Here is a 21863-nt window from a genome sequence, read left to right on the forward strand (position 1 = left end):
TGGACTTTTGTGGGCCTTGGCTAGGCCCTATAATATGCAGACCATGATGAAATGAACGTAAAGCCCATTTGCAGTTTCCTCAATATGTGTAGTAGGGCGGTTTTTTCTTTTTTATATTTAAAAAAAATTAAAATTTCAAAATTATATGTCGGTTTTGGAAAATTTCAAAAATATACCCCGGTCGCCCTATGGGGGGGCGACAGGGCTCAAATGTAATTTTTTTTCCTTCAAATTTGCAAAGAAGTCCCTGGAGAAAAAAAAATTGGGGGGCCTGTCGCCCCCCCCCCCAACGGGCGACAGGCCCCTGTCGCCCATCCCAGGGGCGACCACCAGCCGGTGGGCTTGACCTACAGGCGCCGGGGGGCCGGTCGCCCCTCCTGCGGGCGACAGGGGTGTCGCCCCCCCCCCCCCCCCCCGGGCGACCGGGTGCCTATATAAGGCCTCCCCCTCATTCCCTCCTCTCATTTGACCTCAAAAAATCTAAAAAAATCCATAAAAAAGAGAGGGGTGAGAAGAAGGGAAGCGGCGAAGCTCTGTCGAATTCTGCACTTGTGATCTACCGGTAACTTCCGTATAAATTCGTTGATATTGTATAACAATTTGATTTAATTAGCAGATTAGCTGAATTAGATTTGGTGCTTTAGAACACTGGTTTAGTATTACAATTTAAGTACTATTACAGACTTTTTCAAATAAAATAATTATACATTAGAATAGAATTATGATAGTACATTATTGATATTGCAGTATAAGACAATAGAATTATATCAGTACCTATATTTTCACGCATCGATTTGGTATACGATATGTGCATTGCTTAAATTATTGTTTGTTATTTGGCGCACCACACTATAGCGCCAATGTCTTTGTCAGGATCAACCTACATTCCGTGGAGCAAGTGTAAAGCCACCGTACCCAAAGGATTTGATGTGCCAATGTGCTTCTGCGGTTCGTTATGCAAGTTCATGCAATCTGAGGTTTTAGGAGATGACTACGGCATAAGGTTCTTTATGTGTGAGAACTACGAATATGATCCACCTAAGCGATATGGCAAAGACCGGGTCAAGGTAGCGGCACAACATACGCTATTTTTCTATATGACCTAACATTGAGTTATGATTCTAACTTGTGTTGGACAAAGTCTCCTCCGCCTCTTTGTGATTTTATGCAGTGGTTCGACACCGTGCAGTCGCAGCAGGCAAAGGACATTGTGGAACAAAAAGCAAGATGGTCTGCAGAACGTTGGCGCCGAATGAAGCACGAGGAACAGCAAGAGGAGAAGCGCAACAAAGAGCAAGAAGAGATCCGCAAGAGGATGGAGGAGGTGGATCGTAAGGCGGCGGCCGAACGTGAAGCTGACAGGGAGAGAAAGCGAGATAGGGCACGCCGTGCGAAGGAAGCCGGGCCCGAAGCAATTAGGAAGGGCAAATATTCTAGGTGCACTCAGTAGAGTAGTACCATGTAATCCCGGCATTTTACATTCCATAAGGCATGGTAGGTTTAGATGCAACAAGAAATTTCTTGTTGCGTGCACATGCCACTACAATTAGTTGTTTATGTTTTAAGTTGAGAGCTTAACTTTGTGTGTTGTAGCCTTTATCATTAATTTGCAGTTGTAGTCGGGAGTCTATGAAATCTTTAAACTTTTCCTTAATATTTTCGGAGCTTTTCATGTCACTAGAATACTAAAAAACACACATTAATATAACGATAAGAATTAAGAACTAAAAAATACATCAGGGTCTGCTGCTAAAAAGCTCGAATAGCTCAAAATAGGAACCATAGTGTATCTAGCTGCGAGTACGAGATCACAGGTTGCCACTGCTCAGCACGGCGATCACGGGTTTCCCAAATATCGCATTCTTTGCCCAGACATACGTGACAAAATGCGAATACATCTTAAACCGATGAACATCATATGTTATAGATCATGACATGAAATCATCTAGGTGTATAATTCGGCAGAGCTTCGCCGCTTTTTCTTCTCCTCACCCCTCTCTTTTTTTCTGAATTTTTAGACTCAAATGACAAAGGGAATGGCGGGGACCCTGTCGCCCCCCATAGAGCGACCGGGGTATATTTTTGAAATTTTCCAAAACCGACATATATTTTTGAAATTTTAATTTTTTTAAATATAAAAAAGAAAAAATCGCTATAGTAGGTGATAGGATAACTATTTTATTAGTTGAAATGCAAAAAAGTTGAAAAATAAATATTTGAATATGGGTAAAATTTAAGTTTCATTGAATTCAATGAAATATTAATTTTAATATGGACCACGTTTGATACCCTAAAAATTCAATGAAACATTAATTTTACCCATATTCAAATATTTATATTTCAATTCTTTTTACATTTCAACTAATAAAATAGTTAAAATAGTTTTCCTATCACCTACTTTACCTCTATAAATTTCATATTTTTTTCCCATTTAACTATTTTTGTCTTGCTAGGGATCTTGGAGGGAGAAAACAAAAGGAAAAACCGCTCCGTAGTGGTGAAAATCAGGGTGGTTTTGGTACGAGAGGGGTAAATCAAATGGTTTCAAAAATGTGCGTGTAGAATGTCTGGTTTCGAAGTTAAAGTGAGTTTTTTAAACTCAGTGACTATTCCAGAGGGTCAAACGGACTTTCCTCTTCAGAATTCAGTACGATTGATGACTACCCACCAGGACATGCCCTCACAAACAAATCGCTGCTTTTCTACATGTGATGTGATGGATGCTACACCAGTCAGTACAACAGTTCGTTATCTAGTGAGTTAGGGCGTGTTTAGTTCGCGAAATTTTTGAGTTCTACTATCGTAACATTTTTGTTTTTATTTGGTAATTAATATCCAATCATAGATTAATTAGGTTCAAAAGATTCATCTCATTATTTACATGTAAATTGTGTAATTGATTATTTTTTAAACTATATTTAATGCTCTATGCGAGCGAGAATCAGCAGCACAGCTCCTCCTCCGCAAGGGCGGACTGGGAGAGGAGTGGGTGAGAGCCAGCCGAGCAAAGTAGATCCCGCAGCTCCCTCGTCCCTGGCTTGGCCTTGCTTGCTTCAGCCAGTCACTCCGTTTGGTCAGGTGACTCTCCCCTCCTCTCTACCCAGACCGAGAGAGACAGAGAGGGAGCCAAGCTCAAGCAAGGGGAGATCCAATCCAATCCGATCCAGTCCGAATGGCCGGGCGGCGCGCGGAGGAGTACGACTACCTCTTCAAGGTGGTGCTCATCGGGGACTCCGGCGTCGGCAAGTCCAACCTGCTCTCCCGCTTCACCCGCAACGAGTTCTGCCTCGAGTCCAAGTCCACCATCGGCGTCGAGTTCGCAACGCGAACGCTCCATGTCAGTCACTCCGCCATTTTTTTTTGGATCAAGTCACTCCGCCATCTTGCTCTTCCTGCCGATTGCTAGTAGCACTAGTACAGTACCTCGCTGGATCAGAACACAGCGGATCGGATCTTCCCCCCGGCCGCTACGCATCAGATCAGATCAGACTACAGATCCTGTCTCCCTCCCCCGTTCGTGCACAAAGACTGTTTTCTTTTTTTCAAACAATCTGTCAAGCTGGTTGCGTCCTTGCCTGCTGAATTTCAGAATATGGATGGATGATCCATTCATTTCATACACCCGTTGATTTCGCAGCTACCAAGGCTTACTAAAAAGTTACCGTCTTTCCTGCTAAGCAACGCAAAGATACACGAGTCGACTCCAGCTCAGCTCACAGTGTCACACTCACACCAAACGCGCTCAGCTCATTGGATCATATGATGATAGAGTGATCTTCCACCTGCACCGCCACTACTGGGGTACATCAGTATACGTTTCCTGTAGATAAACGTTAGCCTCAATCAGTGTCGCATTGTGCTCTACCTACCAGACTGAGCTGTTTCTTGTTTGCTTGTTGCCTTGGCTGCTGAGATCAAAAGAGTAGAGTTCCAACGGCAAGTCCCGAATTGGTTCCTGCCCAATTAAGTTTATTCCTTAACTTGTCACAAGAAGATTCTCAGTTAACCAAGAAATGATGCAACCTGCAGTGTTATTTCAGGCAGTGTTTCCTGATTGTATAAATGATTCTGCTAGTCATGCAAACCTCACCTGTGCCTAATGTTGACTTGATATTGCAGGTTGAGGGCAAGATCATCAAGGCACAGATCTGGGACACGGCAGGCCAAGAGCGGTACCGGGCGATCACGAGTGCCTACTACCGTGGAGCTCTTGGTGCGGTCCTGGTCTACGATGTGAGCAAACCCACCACCTTCGAGAACATCAGCCGGTGGCTCAAGGAGCTGCGTGACCACGCTGACTCCAACATCAGAATCATGCTCGTCGGCAACAAGACTGACCTGAGACACCTCCGGGCTGTCACCACGGAGGATGCCCAGAACTTTGCAGAGGCAGAAGGCCTGTCCTACATTGAGACGTCTGCGCTGGAGGCGACAAATGTTGAGGAGGCGTTCCAGCTGATTCTGGGCGACATTTACCGTGCTATCAGCAAAAAACCCGTGGCGTCGGATGAGTCTGGGGCAGGGGCTGCCGGAGGCGTCAAGGAAGGCAAGACGATCAACGTCGCAGCAGGTGAAGCTGCTGCTGAAAAGAAGCAATGCTGCTCAGCTTAGTACTGGTGGCGCGTCCTGCAGAGATCTTCCAGAGGCGAATGTGTTGTTGTGATGGCTGTTTTGAGTCCAAAGTTTGTTGATTCATTTTGTCAGATAGTACCTTTGTTGGACCTCATGTTCACATATTCTCTAAAGCAAGCAGTTATATATGATTATATCAAATCATCAAGTCAGTTGTTCTCCTATATGATTATATATCAAATCATCCATTCAATTATTTTCTATCAAGTATCAGCGAGCGTACATATAACCAATTGAGATCTGCATTTTCAAAAACATAGCCCAGAATCGAAGGCAACTACAAACTCCGGCTGACAAAAAGATGAGACAGATAAGCTCAATTATCATATTCAACAATCAGCAACCAGCGCTCACACCGTATATCATGCAATTAACTGCAGTTTTTAAGATCAGTTGGTACATTTTGCTGCTTAATACTGATACAAACTGTGCAATTAATGCTAATCTGTCTAAGGATAGACATCTATATACTGCTAAAATGATACATACTTAGTATCCCTTCCATCCAGTGCCTTCTCCAATATAATCTTGACTGGACAAAGTCTTGCAGCATCCATCCAACCACTCACCAAACCTGAAGTCCACCAGATGATAGGAATGGAGCACTGCAGGTCTGCAGGTATACCCTCCCTTGCTTTCTGGACGCCTATGACTGTTTATGACGAGCAGCAGCTGCTCTTCTGCTGTATTGGCTGCCCTTTCATGTGAACGTGGACGGTGGGTCTTCTCTCCACGCTGGGTTGGGTTGCCATCCTGCGGCAGTAGCACGGCGAGTGATAAAATCATCAGGCAGGCATACCCCTCAATCTAATATCCACCTCAGAACAGCACGCAAAGGTGTGCCATCACGGATGCAACTATAAAAGGGGCAGCATGCACACTCCATATTACTAGAGGCACCGAAAAGAGATATAAAGCTCAATGATCCACCAACAGCACTCAGAAAAGCTAACAATAATGATCAAGAGGATGTCTTGAATTATTTACCTAAGAACAAAAAAAAATTAAAAACTTGATTTTTCAAGTAGTAAAAAACATGTGAAATTGTGAGAAAAATTTCCATCATTGGCTCTTCATCTAAAAAAGGGTAAAGATTGGAAGAGGAAAAAAATGCGAGCATTCAATTATGCATTATTTCCCTCCAAATAAAAGAGTGATCAGTACCAAATCTGCTAAAAGAGCTTTATGTAGCTTTCATATCTGCAGCATGCAGAAAGTTCAATAATGTTACTGTGTGTTAGAGTACATTTGGTAGTTGTAGATATACATATCGTAGACTGCCATATGTATCTAGATTCTGGAGGAGCCTTGCTCCCCAAGTCTCTGTACTCTATATACAACGGCCGAGGTCTCAATGCAATACAATCCATCCAATACACCAATTCTATTCTCCTACACTGTGCCGAGCATAGAAGATAAATGGGAACGAAATGGATTCTGAAAAAGTTTATTTTTAACTTACCTTTTCTTTATTTCTGATGACATGGTTAGGAAAGCTTCCTCAACATTGATGGATTCTTTTGCACTTGTCTCAATAAAGGGAATTCCTAGTGAATCCGCAAAAGCCTGCAGTTGATTTAGTTGTTAGGTTTCGGAAGAAGAAGAACACAAATATGTACATATCTTCCGAGAATAAAACAAAATCACAAATAGAGATGCAATCTTCCCTTCATTGCGTTCATTCTTTTTTGTTACTTTTGATAGTTGTCGCAGTTAGCTGTTAGCCAGCATTATGCTAATATTTTAAGGAAAAGAATAAGAAGAAGGATCTTTACCTTTGCCTTTTCGGTATCAACAACCTTATTATCAACCAAATCACACTTGTTCCCAACTAGCAGCTTGCAAACACTGTCACTAGCATACCTATCGATCTCACTCAGCCACTGCTTGATGTTATTGAAGCTCTCCATGTCCGTCACGTCATATACAATCTGAAAAAAGTGGAGCGTGATATTAATTCCATTCCAAGACTGGCACATTGTGTAAGGTGAAAAAGGAAAATTAATTGAGTAAACAGCAACTCTATTCAAGCTATCCTAATTCACTGTATTGTGTCAGATAAGTGAAATAGGAAAACTGATCAGCATTTAAAAGGGATTACAATGATTCCATGAGCTCCTCGGTAGTAACTGCTTGTAATTGTCCTGAACCTTTCCTGGCCTGCTGTGTCCCACTGAACAAGAAAAAAATGGCATCACTATCAACAACTGGTGGCGGGACAGATATGAGTAGATTTTGTAAATTAATGTGTGAGCCAACACATCAAATCTCACCAATTTAGTAATGAATACCTAATTTTCCAGTTTCTAGCTGCTTCCCAAGCATTAGCAATCTAGCTATCTAAGTTATCTGATGTCCGTAAGTATTGGAAATCTGCTACCTGGCATGTATGCTTATCCGTTCTAAATTATGGGATGCAAATTATATGAGATGAGTACACCATGAGGATCTGTCATATAATCACACAAATCAGTTTCTGCTGGAAAAGAAACCTGGCATATATTTATTAAGGATGATCACATATTGCTGGCGTGGTGGCTATTGATGCTAATAATATACCACCAAGATTTCTTCTTCATCGCCAATCACCTACTAACAAAAATCAGGGACACTATATACCATAGTTCTGTTCCATAAAAAAAATGCGATAGTTCTAACATTTCAGGTTCATCACAGTCCTTCCATTATTACGGTTCGTAATCATTCTCACCATTGTTAAGGATAAGAACTGAAGACACCAAAGAATGACTCAAGTTGTGTTTGAACAATGTTTAGAAGGCAGACCATGAATCCATAACCTTTGGGTTTCTATCTCAGACCAAAGAGGCTATGTTGCAGAACACAAGGGTCTATGATATTCCAACCAATCGTACCCATACTTGTGTTTGATTATGTGAAGTACGAAACCATGTACCACATCCTGATATCCCAGATACGACTGAATTCAAATAGTATAGAAAGAGAACACATAGCACTGGTGCAATTGCTGGTCAAATAATTAAAATTATCTGAATGAAGCTTACAATCTGTAGCTTGACTGTCTTTCCATCGAGCTCGACCGTCCGAATTTTCTGAAACGCAGGGCATTCGGGTCAGAGGGTCGCAGTTAGTTAATGATCCATGAGTGAGTGGAGAGCAGCATAGCAAGGACAGACAAAGAGCATGTTTCGTAGTACTACTTACGAAATCAACACCGATGGTACTGATGTAAGTGTCAACATATGAATCGTCCTGTATGGAAGAAAACAGAATGAAAGCGAAGCCGGTTTTATCAGGAGCAGAAGCAAAGCAAGTTACCAAATTAATTTCTTTAGCTCATAACAAGGAGGGAAAGAAAAAAGGCGATGGCTTACAGCGAACCGGAGGAGGAGGCAGGACTTGCCGACGGATGAGTCGCCGATGAGGAGCAGCTTGAAGAGGTAATCGCTGCAAGAGGAGAGGAGAAGAGAGGAGGGGTTTTAATTTTGGTTGGGCGATTATCACCATCTGATCCCAACCGAGACAGAAGAGTGAGGTACGCGGGCGAGGGAGCGAAGGACTTACTACTCGATGCTGCTCATGGCGGCCAGCGAGTCGGCGACTTCGATTCGAATTCGATGATGGAGTTCGGAGGAGGGAGAAGAAGTGCAGAGGAAACTGCAGGCGGAGAAGCAACGCAAAGGCAGAGGCAGGGGCAAACCGGCAAAGACTCCTCCTTTTCTTGAGCCGCTGGTCATTCATGGTGGTCAGCGGTTGGAGTTGGCAAGGTTTGGCTATGGCAGGCAGGGGCGCCTGAACCATGGGGCCCACCCGCCTGTTGTTTGCCTGGGTTTGGGCCGAGCAAAGCAAACAGACATCTGGGCCCAGTGGGCCTCTGGGCCTCCACCACTCATCCGCCTTGAGGAATGCAGCCGACGGCCACACCAACCAGTGATCCCAGTCATGGCCGCCGCCTCCGCCGCCGGCGAATTCCGCCTGGGCCAGCGCGGGCACGCCGCCGGAGACCCCCGCCGCGTAGGCACGGTGCGATACCTGGGACCCGTCGAGAGTCACTCCGGCGACTGGGTCGGCGTCGACTGGGATGATGGCGCCGGCGGCCGGCACGACGGCTCGGTCGCCGGCCGCAGATACTTCGTCGCCGCGGGGGAGCGCTCGGCCTCCTTCGCGCGCCCCACCGCGCTCAGCAAGGGGATCTCGCTCCCGGACGCGCTCCGCCTCCGCTACCGCGTCGAGGACTTCACCAAGGAGGAACAGGGTTAGTGCGTGCCGACGTCTCCCTCAATTTGCTTTCACATTTTGTTTCCTTTGATGCTGCAATGCTCTCTCTTTCTCTCTCTGAAATTTTTTGTACAAGCAGCACGCTATTTCCTGCTGTGTCTGTACAAGCATCATCGCAATTTGTTGATTTCCTCCATAGCAATCCCTGATTACATGGTTTACTGCGTTCAGATGAAATGTATGTCTTCTCAACAAGCCAGAAGCGTGTGTCAGTTGAATTCGTTGGCCAGAACAAGGTTCAGGAGAAGCTCAAGAACTTCAACGACCTCACCAGTGCATCAGTTTCCTACATGGGAGTCAGCTCAACTGGACCACCAGATGAACTCGAGAGTTTGGTTCCAAGTTAATATCGTTATATGATACTGTACTCTTCTTGTCCATTTTGCTTGCTCTAATTCAATAAGCCACGGTGCACTGTACCAACTAGTGCTGATGGCTCTACATCCATTTTTTCCTTAGAGACAAGAGACTTGCTTGGTAGTTGCCTAGTTGGTACACCATTCAAACCAAAATCTACTGTTTTATTTCGTTCTGACAGCTGTTTTGCTTGTTCCAGATCTCAGTCTTCTTGATTTAACTGGAAATCTTTTCTCGCAATGGCATGTACGTATTCTCACTAATGATTATTCTTGTAATTTCAATTACTGTAGATGTAGATATCATGCACATAGCTCTATAGATAGGAACAGTCAGATAAATAATGTTGGTGATGTTACCAAATGTTTGCAGGATATATCGGCTCTTTGTCAAGCTCTGGAATCTCTGGAAGTTCTTAATTTGACAAACAATACCATGGAGAACGATATCGTAGAAAGTCCAATGCTAGAGAATATCCGTATTTTGGTTCTCAACAACTGTGGAGTAACATGGGAACTGGTATATACCCATTCCTGTCACTTTGAAGCTTTCTTAATCAGTGCCAATCACATTAAAAGTCGACTTTAACTTATGCGGAACAGGTTGAAAAATTCAAAGTCTCATTTACACGTCTCAACGAACTCCATCTGATGTCGAATAAGCTGAAGATGATCATGGTCAGTATTTCCTATTAAACCTCTGTTTCCATGTGCTTCATATCTATTGCTACATTTTCTATTTTTCATCTCAGATGTGTCCAGTGGCAATAGAAAAATTGTATTATAGATGTTGGAGGATTGAAGATTGAACCTGGTTCACTGGCAATGTGATCTATTTTAAATGGATAATCCTTTTCAAGTTTTGAGGGCACTCTTTTCTTGTTTCAGCAAATTGTATGTTGACTTTACGCTTTTATACAACTAACTGTGTTCTCCTTTTCATCCAGATTCCAGATGGAAAATTTGTGCAAGGTTTCAATACATTGCGGCTCTTAAATTTGGAGGACAATAATATTGATTCATGGGATGAAATTGTGAAATTGTCTTATTTAAAAAGGTAAAATTTGAAATAATGAAGTTTTTTCCCTGTAATGTAATTTATACTTTTGCATTTGATTTCAGTACAATGAAATATGAATATTGATCATCTCTTCCCTCCTATTTCTCCAGTTTGGAACAACTCCATTTGAACAAAAACAGGATCAAGCATGTAAAGTATCCATTTATTCTTCCAACACATGGACCTCTTGATGATGCATCTGCTGTGCCATTTGAAAATCTGCAAGTCCTTTTGTTAGGTATGCCTGTTGTGGGGTTGTTTTTGTTGTTGTTACATAAGATTCTAGCATTATTCTATTTGACTTGTGTACTACACTGAATTTGCTGAAAAACTGAATATGCTGGCTAATGGTGACTTTTAAATGTCTCAGGTTCTAACGAGATCGAGGACCTTTCTTCAGTTGATTCTCTTAACCTCTTCCCAAGTTTAAGGGTGAGCTGGTTTCAAGGATTTACCCTTATTCTTTGGAATCTTATTGTTTGATATGGCCATACTGATTTACATTCTTTAAAGGATGTCAGGCTTTCTGATAATCCTATAGCCGATCCTGCTAAGGGTGGTGCTCCACGATTCGTGCTTATTGCTCGGCTTGGCAAAGTTAAAATACTAAATGGCAGTGAGGTACCTGCAACTCCCTGGATGCTTTTTGAGTGTACAATACATTGTACAGATATATGATATCCTTCTTTCATATCTAGGTAAGCCCACGTGAACGGAGGGAATCAGAAATACGGTCAGTTAATCCTTTTGTTCCTGTAGATGATTTCCTGTTGGTATTTAGGGCCTCTTTGATTTATGTGGCTGGTCCACCCTGGTTGGGGGATCAGATCGAATTTGGGGGATCAGATCGAATTAAGTGACAATTTGAAATTATTTTTTCCTCTATGTGAACTGCGGATCTTTCTCTGGGTTCTCTGAGAAAGTGTTAATAAATACTTTCATTCCTTTTTTATTGAATATAGGCATGTTCAATAGCATTTCCCAAAGTAACATTACAGCTCTGATAGCTGTAGTGTAATGTGACATTGCAGATATGTTCGCCTTGTTATGGGAAAAACACAATCAAATGACCAAGAAGAGATCAAACGGCTGCACCCTAGGTAGGTTTGTGGGAATTTTTCTCGTCCTTTATTTTTTTAATCTTATATTCTCCCACAACATGACCCAGGGAGGAATAATCCATTGATTTTTATGATTTAATTCTGAAAAGAACAAATTCAGTTAATACATCCTGGCATAGTGCTTCATTTGATTTTCAGTGGAATCGATATCCGTGATCCTGCGTATCATGCAAATGCAATGATATTTCTAACAATAAGAGCACTAGGTGGTCTAGCCTATGTGATGTGCGACTGAGAGGATTTTGTGGCTGTCATTCTTATCCAATTAGAATTGATTGGCTACATCATTGTAGCTATGTTCGAGCTATCTGGCTTCATTTGTCATTTGAATGTGCATGTAATAGATACCCGATTATTCATAACCAGTGATTAATTGATTATAGAGACAACAAAAAAATGTTGATGCAGATTTGCTGAACTGAAGACCTTTCATGGTATTGAAGATGAGAAGCCAACTTCAAGCATATCAGGCCCACAAAAGATGTCTTCGGGTCTTATAAGTACTGACCTGGAACTATAATTTAGATAAAATATTTATATCGTTGATAAGTCAGCAGGAAATATTTATAAGTGGGTCATTATTTTTAACTTGGATGCAGATATTACCTTGAAATGTGTGGGGCCATCTATGGGTGAAAAGCAACCATTGACAAAGAAGCTGCCTCCTACGACAACTGTGAGTACTTGTTGGTACTACTTAGCTATCCTCAATTTATCGGGCTGTCGTTTGCTTTCTCTTGGGTGGTTATCCTGCAATGGTGGCGAAACATGGTTTCCAATTGTTGCTCGATCTGTCTTTCAGCAATTCAATAATTGATGTGTGAATTAAGTCAGCAGGAAAGAAGTAGTACCATGCAAGTTGTGGAGCCTAGTAATTCTAGGTCTTTGATTGTTTCTTCAGCGTATCCAGATAAAGCAATGTCTAAAGTCGTTAAGTTTGTGTGCTACAGGTCGGGAAGTTGAAATCCTTGTGCGAGAGCTTCTTTAAACTGAAGGATATAAGAGTGAAACTATTTGTCGAGGAGGAGGTATAACAGTAACCGTAACACTCTGGAGTCGAACCTTTCATGTACAGAAGTCGTGTATGATTGCTGCCTTGATTTGAGCAGGGATGCCCCCTACCACAACTCCTGGAGGAGGACACGGCTTCTCTGATGGAGCTTGGGATCGGTTCGGGAGCAAGCATCGTTGTGGACGAAGAGAGCTAGCCGGTCGTCATCAGAGCAGGGGAACCCGGCAACTCTATCACGCAAACTACAGTTGCAGTTGTTGATGCATGAAGAGAAGAGGACTAGGACTACAGTGCTCTTGGTTGTCCTGTATATACTCTTTATTTATTTCTGTGAGCAAATGTGCACTTGGTGAATCTTGTTGTGTATGGATGGAAAAAAGCATCAGCAATTCAGCGTTGTATTGTAACAACACTGTCAAGACAGGTTTCAGCTCTCTTTTCTTTCGAACAATCCAATGGTTTCGGCCTTAGTAAAATCATGGAAACATGCTGATGCTAAATTGAATTAGTAAAACACATGCCTTCTCATTTTTTTTCCAACCATCCTTGCTTGTGGACTGTGGTCCAAAAAAAAACCATCCTTTACAAGTAGAAAAACCAAAAGCCATTAAGGCCTTGTTTAGTTGCGTTGTGTAAATTTTTTGAAAGAGCACCTTTCTACATTTGAAACATTAAACATAGACAAATCACAAAATAAATTACAGAACTCGTCTGTAAATCGCGAGACGAATCTAATGAGCATAATTGATCCATCATTAGAGGTTGTTTACTGTAGCATTACGGTAGCAATTTAGCGTCTAATTACGGTCTAATTAGATTCATTAGATTCGTCTCGTGATTTACAGGCAAACTGTGCAATGTGTTTTTTATTTCGTTTAGATTTAATTCTCCATCCAGGTGCCGAATTTTTTTTTTGGAATTTTGAACTTTACAACTAAACAAGGGATGACGTCCTCGTTCAAACAAGGCTGAGTACACGTGTCGCCTGCTGATTGTCTGGAAAGAGTGGACGGTGGGGTGAATCAAACTGCAGCAGAGCCCAATTTTCCGTTTTTCGTTTTCTTTTATGATTTGTTTGCAGGATCTTCACTCCACCCGATGTTCCTTTCCCCGCAACTATTGGTTGCCACGACCAGATCCATTCCGGACGCCCGCCCTTCATTCCACTCCTCCCTCATCCTCTCTTCCTTCCATCTCCCGTCCCGTCCGTCCGTCGCCGGAGGCGTCCGCCGCCGGTTTCTTTTGCGATTCATTGTTGGTAAGGATAGCCTGCCTCCCTTTATGCCTGTTTGTTTGGATTCTTTCCTGCAGAATCTTTTCCGTGAGGCGAATCCCCGACTCAAACCCAAAGGCTTCCCCCCTTTTTTTTGGTGCCATGGAATCCAGGTTGTTGCCGCAGATTTTGGTGCGTGGTGGAGTGCTTTCGATTCGAGCCGTCTCGGCCATCTCTGGGGCTGCTCGCCTCCCTCAACTGAGCCTGAACCCCCACAGAGCAGGGGAACAGGGGATGCCCGCAGCTTAATAAAATGGGGTCTTTTCTCACCAGGACTGGCGTCCTGCCGTGGCTCCAGAGCAAGATTGTTGATCCGGTCCTGCAGGTCATCAGAAGGTACTCTACTATCCCTCCACACCTGCTGCGCTTCCTCTTTCACCTGTTCAGTTACCATAGATAATGCATCCTGCCGTGGAGCAGCTACCTGAATAAATACCTGGGCTTGCATCCATTTCGTTTGCCACTGCCTTTCAATTCATTTCAGTTTGGAAATGTCCTATGGTCTCTGCATCATCTGAATCCATTTCACCCGCTCTTGAAGTTCTTCACAAGTTTTCTGTTGGAATGCCGTGCAGGGGAGCAGAACCCAAGCAACTGGCCTTCTCTGCTGCCCTTGGAATCACCATTGGAATCTTTCCAATATGCGGTAAGGCTGCATTAATTTCTTCTCGTACAACTGAAAAGGTTATCCATCCTATTCATCTCTCAAGTTTCCTCTAGTTCGGTGCTAGTACCCTGTCATTATTTTAGAAGTATCCAAAAGAAGAGGGGGGGGGGGGACCTTTGCTTTGGAGCACCTATAAGTATGACATGAAATGACTAAGTAATGAGTGGAGTCCAAAAATTTCACAAGTTTGAATGGTACCGATGCTTAATCATGCATCCATGGTTCCTGCAACTGAAACTTTTTGGCACGTACCACTTTGTTTTCGCAACAATACGCACTATTACATTGATCAGCTATCCTATCATATTTTCCTCAAAGCATCATCTTTTATCTCCTGCATCTTCTGTTATTGCAGGGACCACTGTTATCCTTGGCGGTGTTGCTGTAGCAATGTTGGGAAGCCGTTGCAATGCCGTTACTGTTATGGTTCTAAATTTGGCCGCCACTCCTCTTGAGCTAAGGTACACACAGTCACTCTCCTGTCGTTTGATTCCCTACAAGATCAGTGCATACATCAACCTTGCCTTGTAAATAGTAGGCTAGTGACTGATTCAAGAGGCAATATGGCATTCCTGTACCTGCTTTTTACACTGAGCATCAGCCATCTGAACTAAGTTATCACTGTCATACTATAGAGGTCCCCAGCATTTTGTTAGACTCTTTTGAGTTTAATAACTGGATACACAATCAAATTCTGCTCTGGATCAATCATCTGTTTACCCTGGCTTTACACTTCCATTGGGGTATATATTTCGGATGTAAATATATGAACTTATGAAGTACCACAGTGTAGATTTGTTACTTTTTATTTGATTTGTAGCAACCCTATGATAATTATTTTCAAAGTGGTCTTGGTGTGTTTGGCAGTGCTAATTTCTGAATTCCTTTGGCGCAGCTTGATCATCCCTTTCCTCCGTTTGGGAGAAGCAATCACGGGCAGCGGGCACTTTCCCTTGACTGCTGATGCGTTGAAGAACGTTCTCACCGGCCATGCCTCAAAGGATGTGCTGCTGAGCATCGTCCATGCAGTAAGTGAACAGCTTATCAGCCATTACTTCTAAGTTCATAGTATAGGAGCACTTGCTTTACTATTTGGTTGCAGCGACACTGACATAGGAGCACTGCCATTGTTGATAACAGATGCTAGGATGGCTGATTGCTGCACCATTTGCACTGGGCATATTGTACACGGTCTCGCTCCCATGTTTCAAAGTCCTGGTGGATAGGTTCGGCGGCATTCCTTCAAGCCCCAGGACACCGATAAAAGCGGTGTAACCAGCACGGCGTGCCCAATGCTCCTGAAGCTGTGTGTACAATTAATTCTTTGTTATGCCAGCAGGTTGAGATGGGTTCCGGCATCATGTTGCCCGGCCATCCATCCCAGGCACTGGCGAATAATTAGACGTTGAGCTGATAGGCATATGTTATATCCTCTGTAATTCTGTATGCTGGCTTGATGATCATATAGTGAGATCTGAGATGTGTATTTCTGAATTTGCAAAGTCTGGATAAATAAAGTTTGGAAGCACTAGGGCCATGGAAGCACTGTGATGGAGTCCGCAATATGTACTGCAGCCGTGGCCGAGTCAGCTAAATTTTCCGTAGGCACTGTACATGTTTTGTTGGTAGGAATTCAGGTGTGTTTAGTTTTTTTTCTGGTGTAAAGTTTTTGGAGTATATGGACACACATTTGAAGTATTAAACGTAGACTAATGATAAAAAAGTTACAGATTTTGTCTTTAAATTGTGAGGTAAATTTATTAAGCCTAATTAATCCATCATTAGTAAATGTTTATTGTAGCATCATATTGTTAAATCATGATGCAATTAGACTTAGAAGATTCGTCTTGCAATTACATGTAAACTGTGCAATTGTTTTTTTTAATATTTAATACTCCATGCATGTGTTCAAACATTTAATGTGATGTTTTTGTTCAAAATTTTTTAAAATCTAAACAAGGCATAAGGAGAAATAAGAAACATCTCATATTCTCATTGAAAGTTCTTGCGCTCCAAATGGAGTCCACAATAATGAAGAAAGGAAAAAGGAAGCAGGGAACCGCATATCAAGCTCAAAACCCAGCGAGCAGCACGTGAAAACAAGTCAGCAGTTCGAAACCGAACGGAAAGGTAACATCTTTGACAAGTTTTGTAGCTAAAAAACAGCACAAAAGCAAAAGGCGCCAAAGATCAGAGAGAGAGAAGGGAAGGAAAAAGGTGTGACTGGGTGATGACAACTCTTTGACCAACCAACCCTCCTCTGCGCCTGACTGTTTGTGTTTGACCCCAACAAATCCCAAACCAGATGGATCGGAAGGAAGAAGAGCAAGAGGACACAGCGGGCCGGCCAAACTTTATTGCTTGTCCTTCTGCCACACGCACCTCCTCCCTCCCCTCCCTCCTCTTCCGCGTCGCCGCCGCCAAATTCCAACAGCAATCCCGCCGCAATTTGCTCCTGCGCGCGAAATCGGCTCAAGCATCCTCAATTTTTCAGCTCAGGGGTCGCTGAGTTCCGTTCAGATACCCGCTTCTAATCCACAAGTCTCTTCTCAAGGTTGCAAGAAGCGCGAGCTGCAGAAATCTTCCAGTGCTTCCTCCGTCGTCTCGGCCTCTGAATCCCCTAGCGGAGCTAGCTGAGAGGGCGGGGCTTCTTCAAATTTCAAGTCTTTGGCCGCTCGGAGCTGCTCCGGGCTCCTCAAGATCGAGGCAGTCGAAGAGTCGGCAGCATTCCTCTTAGGGTTTCCCCGCTGTCTGATGGTCGGTAATGGCGCTTAAGGCCTCGGCTCAGGGCGCCGCGGAGGCGGCCATAGCGGCCATCGGCCGCGGCTACGACGTTGTCTCGGACGTCCGCCTCAAGTACTGCAAGGGCAGGCTCGCGGATCCCGACGCGCGCCTCATTGACCTCAGCCGCGATGAGGTTAAGGACGTCGTGCTCCCCGGCGGGATCAAGGTCGCCACCGTCCCCAAGTCCATCAAGTGCGACAAGGGCGAGCGGACGCGCTTCCGCTCCGATGTCCTCTCCTTCCAGCAGGTCCCTCCCTTTACTTTGCGTAAGCAGCTCCAGCTGTTTGCTATTATGAGGGGGTTGTTCTAATCTACTGCCATTAGTTTGTTAGATGCTTAGTTGCTAGTTTTGAGCCAGGAAATGTATTCTTGCAGATGTCTGAGCAGTTCAACCGGGAGCTTTCGTTGACTGGAAAAATTCCATCCGGCATGTTCAATAGCATGTTTGATTTTTCTGGCTGCTGGCAGAAAGATGCAGCTGGCACCAAGTCGCTTGCTTTCGATGGCTGGTACATTTCGCTGTATTCAGTTGCGCTGTCCAAGTCTCGTATTCTACTGCGTGATCATGTTACTCAAGCAGTGCCTTCAACCTGGGATCCTGCTGCTCTGGCAAGGTTAGACAACTTATTCTCGTGTGCTGCTGTAAGACCAAACTGTGATCATTTCTGCTGTAAAAAGGTATATTAGCTTGTATTCTTTGTCAAGCGACTCATATTATTGGATACCTGGTAGGCTGGAGTAGCAATTTGTGATTCTAGCTTAGTGCTACTGTTGTCCCTTGTTTATCTCATCAGATAGATGAATGCTGCATTGTCTACACATGCTTCCCTCTTTTGATTTTCTCAGAATTGTATGATTGGTCATTGCTAAGAAATACTCCCTTCATTCTCTTTTGATAGTCCTATTTCATCTTGGTACAATGACCAAGAAGGACTTTGCTTATCATCTCATTAATTACGACTCCTCGATTTTGATGTTATCTATACATACACCAATCTTTTTTCTAGAAAAGTTTCTCTGCATGGGAATCGAACAGCTGTCTCTACTATTCCCAAGATGTCAACTCAAGAATAATTCAATTTTCAAAATAGGACTGTCAAAAGAGAACACAGGGAGTATATGAATTGATTTTGTTCCTCAACTTTGATTCTGGTTGCTTCAATTTTCAGGTTCATTGAAAAGTTTGGAACTCACATAGTTGTTGGTATTAAAATGGGAGGGAAAGATGTTATTTATCTGAAACAACAGCATTCATCAAGCTTGCAACCAGCTGTTGTTCAGAAACGACTTAAGGACATGTCAGACAGGAGGTTTCTGGATGCAAACGAGCATGATATGAACATCAAGGCTGCATATGGCAAGGATAAGGTGTTTTCCTACTCTTCATTTTCTGTGGTTTTTTGGCCTTTGTTTTATTGTGGGGGAGCGGGGATTTGAAAGCTGAATTCCAAGTAATCAGCATGAAAAAATTTACAAAAATCTTCTTTTAAAACCTTACTATTAAATATTTAAATTGAAGTATTGATAAATGATCCTCTTAACTATGTGAAAACTGCATGCTGATCAGTTTTAGCTATATTTTAGAGGCATGTTTTCAATAATTTGATGCAAAATCCTGTGCAGAATGATGCAAGAGAGCAACGGCTAAGATTTGTGGAATCAAGCCCATCAAGTTCTTACTGCTCGAAGGAGGTATTGATTCTTTTTGTCCCCCTAGGAAGTATGCTTAACGTGTTTTCCTGTTCATACAACATTAGTTATTTTTTTTATATATCAGGACTTGGTGATGGTGGTTAAGCGGAGAGGTGGAAGGGAATGGGACAAAGAGATGCCTCACATTGAATGGATAAACACTGTTCAGTTAGAACCTGATGTCATCTCAATGTCCTTTCTACCTATTACTTCATTGTTGAATGGAGTACCTGGCTGTGGGTTTCTGAATCACGCAATTAATCTGTACCTACGCTGTAAGTTCGTATCTCACTGTTCAATTCAATAATTCATGTGACTGAGCATTCCTTTTGTTAATTCATTTTCTAAGGTGCTTGCTAGTCATATTATGAAGGTGCTGCATCACGTAATTGAGGAGGCCTAAACCATTTTTCAGTGCATATGGTGCTATGCATACTCTCCATTACTTAGACTACCTTATTGTTTGTAGGTGCCTTTTGTTTAGCATGTCACTAAGTGCTCTAAATAGCTGGTAATTATGACATAGTATGCCTTCCTAGGTGCTTGAAACGCTGCAAATGTCTATGAAAAATAGATGGTGAATTCCATATGCTATGGAATACAGGAATTTATCTAGTAGGTTTATGTTATATCACTGGGAACAGCCGAAGTAGAAATGTCCAAAAAACTAAATGACTGATTTATTCATTTTATCGCAGATAAGCCTCCTATTGAAGAACTTCACCAATTTTTGGAGTTCCAGCTACCAAGGCAGTGGGCGCCTGTGTACAGTGACCTCCCTCTTGGCCCTCAGAGGAAGAGACAGAGTAGTGCATCTTTGCCCTTGAGTTTCATGGGACCGAGGCTCTATGTCTGCACTAGTATGGTATGTGTATTATTGTGATCTCCATAACTTGTTTTCTTTATAGTTTATGCACTGTGAATCTGTATGATGAGATTGATTATAAAAGCAAGTAGCCATAGAGAGATGTTCAAGGCGTTGAGCACTGGATCCAATGTGAGTAGGATCGCTTAGCCATGCTTCATAATTGGAAAAACGGGCACTGTGGAAGTACATGCCACTCAACCAAAGAAAGATAATAGAGAGTTGACCGAAATGAGCACTAAAGACTTTTCGGGAGATCTCCTCCAAATCACCGGTATGACTATCGAAATCGTGAGCATCAGCATGTAGGTTCCAGATCCAAGCGGTAGTATCGGGACCCTTAGCTATTGTTCTTGAGAAATGCCCGGGTCTGGCCCATTCCTCAAAAGATATTTTTACAGGATCCCTATTCACAACAATTTTAACTTCTGGTTCCGGCGAACGAATAATCATTAAGTCCTCTTTCCGGACAAGACATACAAAGAGACCCGCCAACTGTCTTTTTATTGAATCTTTGAAAGATAGATATTATGATTAGTCCTTTTCTTTACTATCTACCATCCTTCTATTTTTTTTAGTTATTCACTGGAGCAATTATATATTGAAGTCAATCCGAGGCAAGTGTTCGGATCTATTATGACATAAGGATTAGGTGCCTAACGGACATTGGTTCTTCTGAAATATCCCGACGTAACAAAAAAATATTTTTCTTTACGTTTAAATTTAAGAAGCTAGTGTATTTTTTTAGGGTATAAGCCCCTATTTACATCTACTTTCCTTGAGTGAGCATAATATAGATTGCGTAGAGCCTTGAGCATATCAATCTATAAGAGGAGATCACGGTAGCATAATATACTTACGTTCTCATGGTTTGTTGGTTGAATCTGCCTTCTCAGTTGCTACAGACTGACTGAAAAGGCGTTGTTGTTTGAACTTTGAAGAGAATTTGTCTTCATTTTGTTTCCTTACGCAACATGTGTTGTGGTATTTGATACAGGTTGATGTGGGTGAAAGACCTGTTACTGGATTGCGGTTGTATCTTGAGGGAAAGAAAAACAACATGTTGGCTATCCATCTTCAGCATCTATGCTCGCTTCCTCAAATTCTGCAGCTTCAGGATGACCCATACAATCACCGAACTCCTGAATCATATGACAGCAAGTACTTCGAACCATTTGGATCCTGGAAGCGTTTCTCTCATGTCTACACGGAACCAGTGGAATCTGACGATGACTCCTCAATCGTGACTGGGGCACAGTTACACGTGAGCAGCCATGGATTGAGGAAAATCCTCTTCCTCCGCCTCCGTTTCTCCAAAGTCATCAATGCTGCACTTGTCAAGAATCCTGAATGGGAAGGATCACGAAATTTGGGTCAGAAGTCTGGGCTCATCTCGACGCTCATTAGCACGCATTTCTCCACGGCGGCTCAGAAGCCTGCCCCTCGCCCAGCTGATGTGAACATCAATTCGGCTGTGTACCCTGGCGGTCCACCTGTGCCTGTGCAGGCCCCAAAGCTGCTCAAGTTTGTGGACACAGCAGAGATGTTGCGGGGACCGCAGGACACGCCGGGATACTGGGTGGTCTCTGGTGCGAAACTGCAGCTCGAGAGGGGCAAGCTATCACTGCGGGTGAAGTATTCGCTCTTGACAGCCATGGTACCTGATGATGAGTATCCACTCGATGAACATAGTTGAAACTCAGTACCTGGAGACGCTAATGTGCAATTAATCATATGGTGATGGTGCATGCAAGTAAAGGTTTTGAATGTATGTTTTAGGAAGGCTCTCCAACATGTACATCACTTCTCTTTTCATTCTGCCTATTTCTCTCACCAGAGCGTGTGCTGTCTGTAGTTCAATATCGGGCGTTCAATTTGTTTTGCAGAGGGTGAAGTGTATAACATTCTTTGTATATACGTGCTGTTTGTACTTGCAGCAAGGGAGAGAGAGCACTTGCTATTCTGCTCCTATCTTTTCTGAACATTGTCGTGCGTGCTCTGGCATTCTTTTCCTAACATTTCAAAAACAACAATGAAGCACTAATTTCTGTAGTTGTGACAACCTTGCTAGACTAAGATTTTGTTTTGCAGCAATGGATATCTCTAGCTACGGTCACATTTGGAACATTGGAAAATTTCCCGGT

General features: G+C 43.0%; 5 protein-coding genes across 6 annotated transcripts; 4 read left to right on the forward strand and 1 right to left on the reverse strand.

The window, feature by feature from the left end:
• Positions 1–2945: 2945 nt before the first annotated feature.
• On the forward strand, positions 2946–4796 carry LOC120667113 (ras-related protein RABA2a-like). The gene is made up of 2 exons (XM_039947151.1): positions 2946–3337; positions 4120–4796. Exons 1-2 carry the CDS (start codon positions 3173–3175, stop codon positions 4609–4611), a joined length of 657 nt encoding a protein of 218 aa, XP_039803085.1. The 5' UTR covers positions 2946–3172; the 3' UTR covers positions 4612–4796.
• A 138-nt stretch (positions 4797–4934) lies between these two features.
• On the reverse strand, positions 4935–8375 carry LOC120667112 (ras-related protein RIC1-like). The gene is made up of 8 exons (XM_039947150.1): positions 8176–8375; positions 7986–8058; positions 7816–7863; positions 7656–7703; positions 6734–6805; positions 6408–6563; positions 6095–6198; positions 4935–5385 (listed from the first exon to the last, which is right to left on the reverse strand). Exons 1-8 carry the CDS (start codon positions 8346–8348, stop codon positions 5289–5291), a joined length of 771 nt encoding a protein of 256 aa, XP_039803084.1. The 5' UTR covers positions 8349–8375; the 3' UTR covers positions 4935–5288.
• Positions 8376–8409: 34 nt separating this feature from the next.
• LOC120667111 (tubulin-folding cofactor E-like) lies at positions 8410–12917 on the forward strand. Of its 2 annotated transcripts, XM_039947149.1 has the most exons (15): positions 8440–8866; positions 9061–9231; positions 9446–9492; positions 9619–9765; positions 9849–9923; positions 10193–10302; positions 10416–10543; positions 10676–10737; positions 10819–10926; positions 11004–11038; positions 11337–11405; positions 11835–11926; positions 12026–12102; positions 12377–12454; positions 12536–12917. In XM_039947149.1, the coding sequence occupies exons 1-15, from the start codon at positions 8554–8556 to the stop codon at positions 12632–12634; spliced, it is 1611 nt and encodes a 536-aa protein (XP_039803083.1). In that variant the 5' UTR covers positions 8440–8553; the 3' UTR covers positions 12635–12917. The 2 variants fall into 2 exon arrangements, 1 of the variants encoding a protein (XP_039803083.1); XR_005672076.1 differs by lacking the exons at positions 12377–12454; positions 12536–12917 and having other exon boundaries at positions 8410–8866; positions 11816–11926; positions 12026–12089.
• Positions 12918–13489: 572 nt separating this feature from the next.
• Positions 13490–15986, forward strand: LOC120667114. The gene is made up of 6 exons (XM_039947152.1): positions 13490–13696; positions 13825–14047; positions 14287–14357; positions 14734–14839; positions 15274–15406; positions 15519–15986. Exons 2-6 carry the CDS (start codon positions 13965–13967, stop codon positions 15651–15653), a joined length of 528 nt encoding a protein of 175 aa, XP_039803086.1. The 5' UTR covers positions 13490–13696; positions 13825–13964; the 3' UTR covers positions 15654–15986.
• Positions 15987–16489: 503 nt separating this feature from the next.
• On the forward strand, positions 16490–21703 carry LOC120667110 (MACPF domain-containing protein At4g24290-like). Its single transcript, XM_039947148.1, has 7 exons — positions 16490–17409; positions 17538–17776; positions 18332–18530; positions 18786–18854; positions 18940–19129; positions 19553–19719; positions 20717–21703. The coding sequence occupies exons 1-7, from the start codon at positions 17143–17145 to the stop codon at positions 21413–21415; spliced, it is 1830 nt and encodes a 609-aa protein (XP_039803082.1). The 5' UTR covers positions 16490–17142; the 3' UTR covers positions 21416–21703.
• Positions 21704–21863: the final 160 nt, after the last annotated feature.

This window comes from Panicum virgatum, chromosome 3N, assembly GCF_016808335.1.
Source record: "Panicum virgatum strain AP13 chromosome 3N, P.virgatum_v5, whole genome shotgun sequence".
In the NCBI taxonomy this organism is placed as follows: Eukaryota; Viridiplantae; Streptophyta; class Magnoliopsida; order Poales; family Poaceae; genus Panicum; species Panicum virgatum.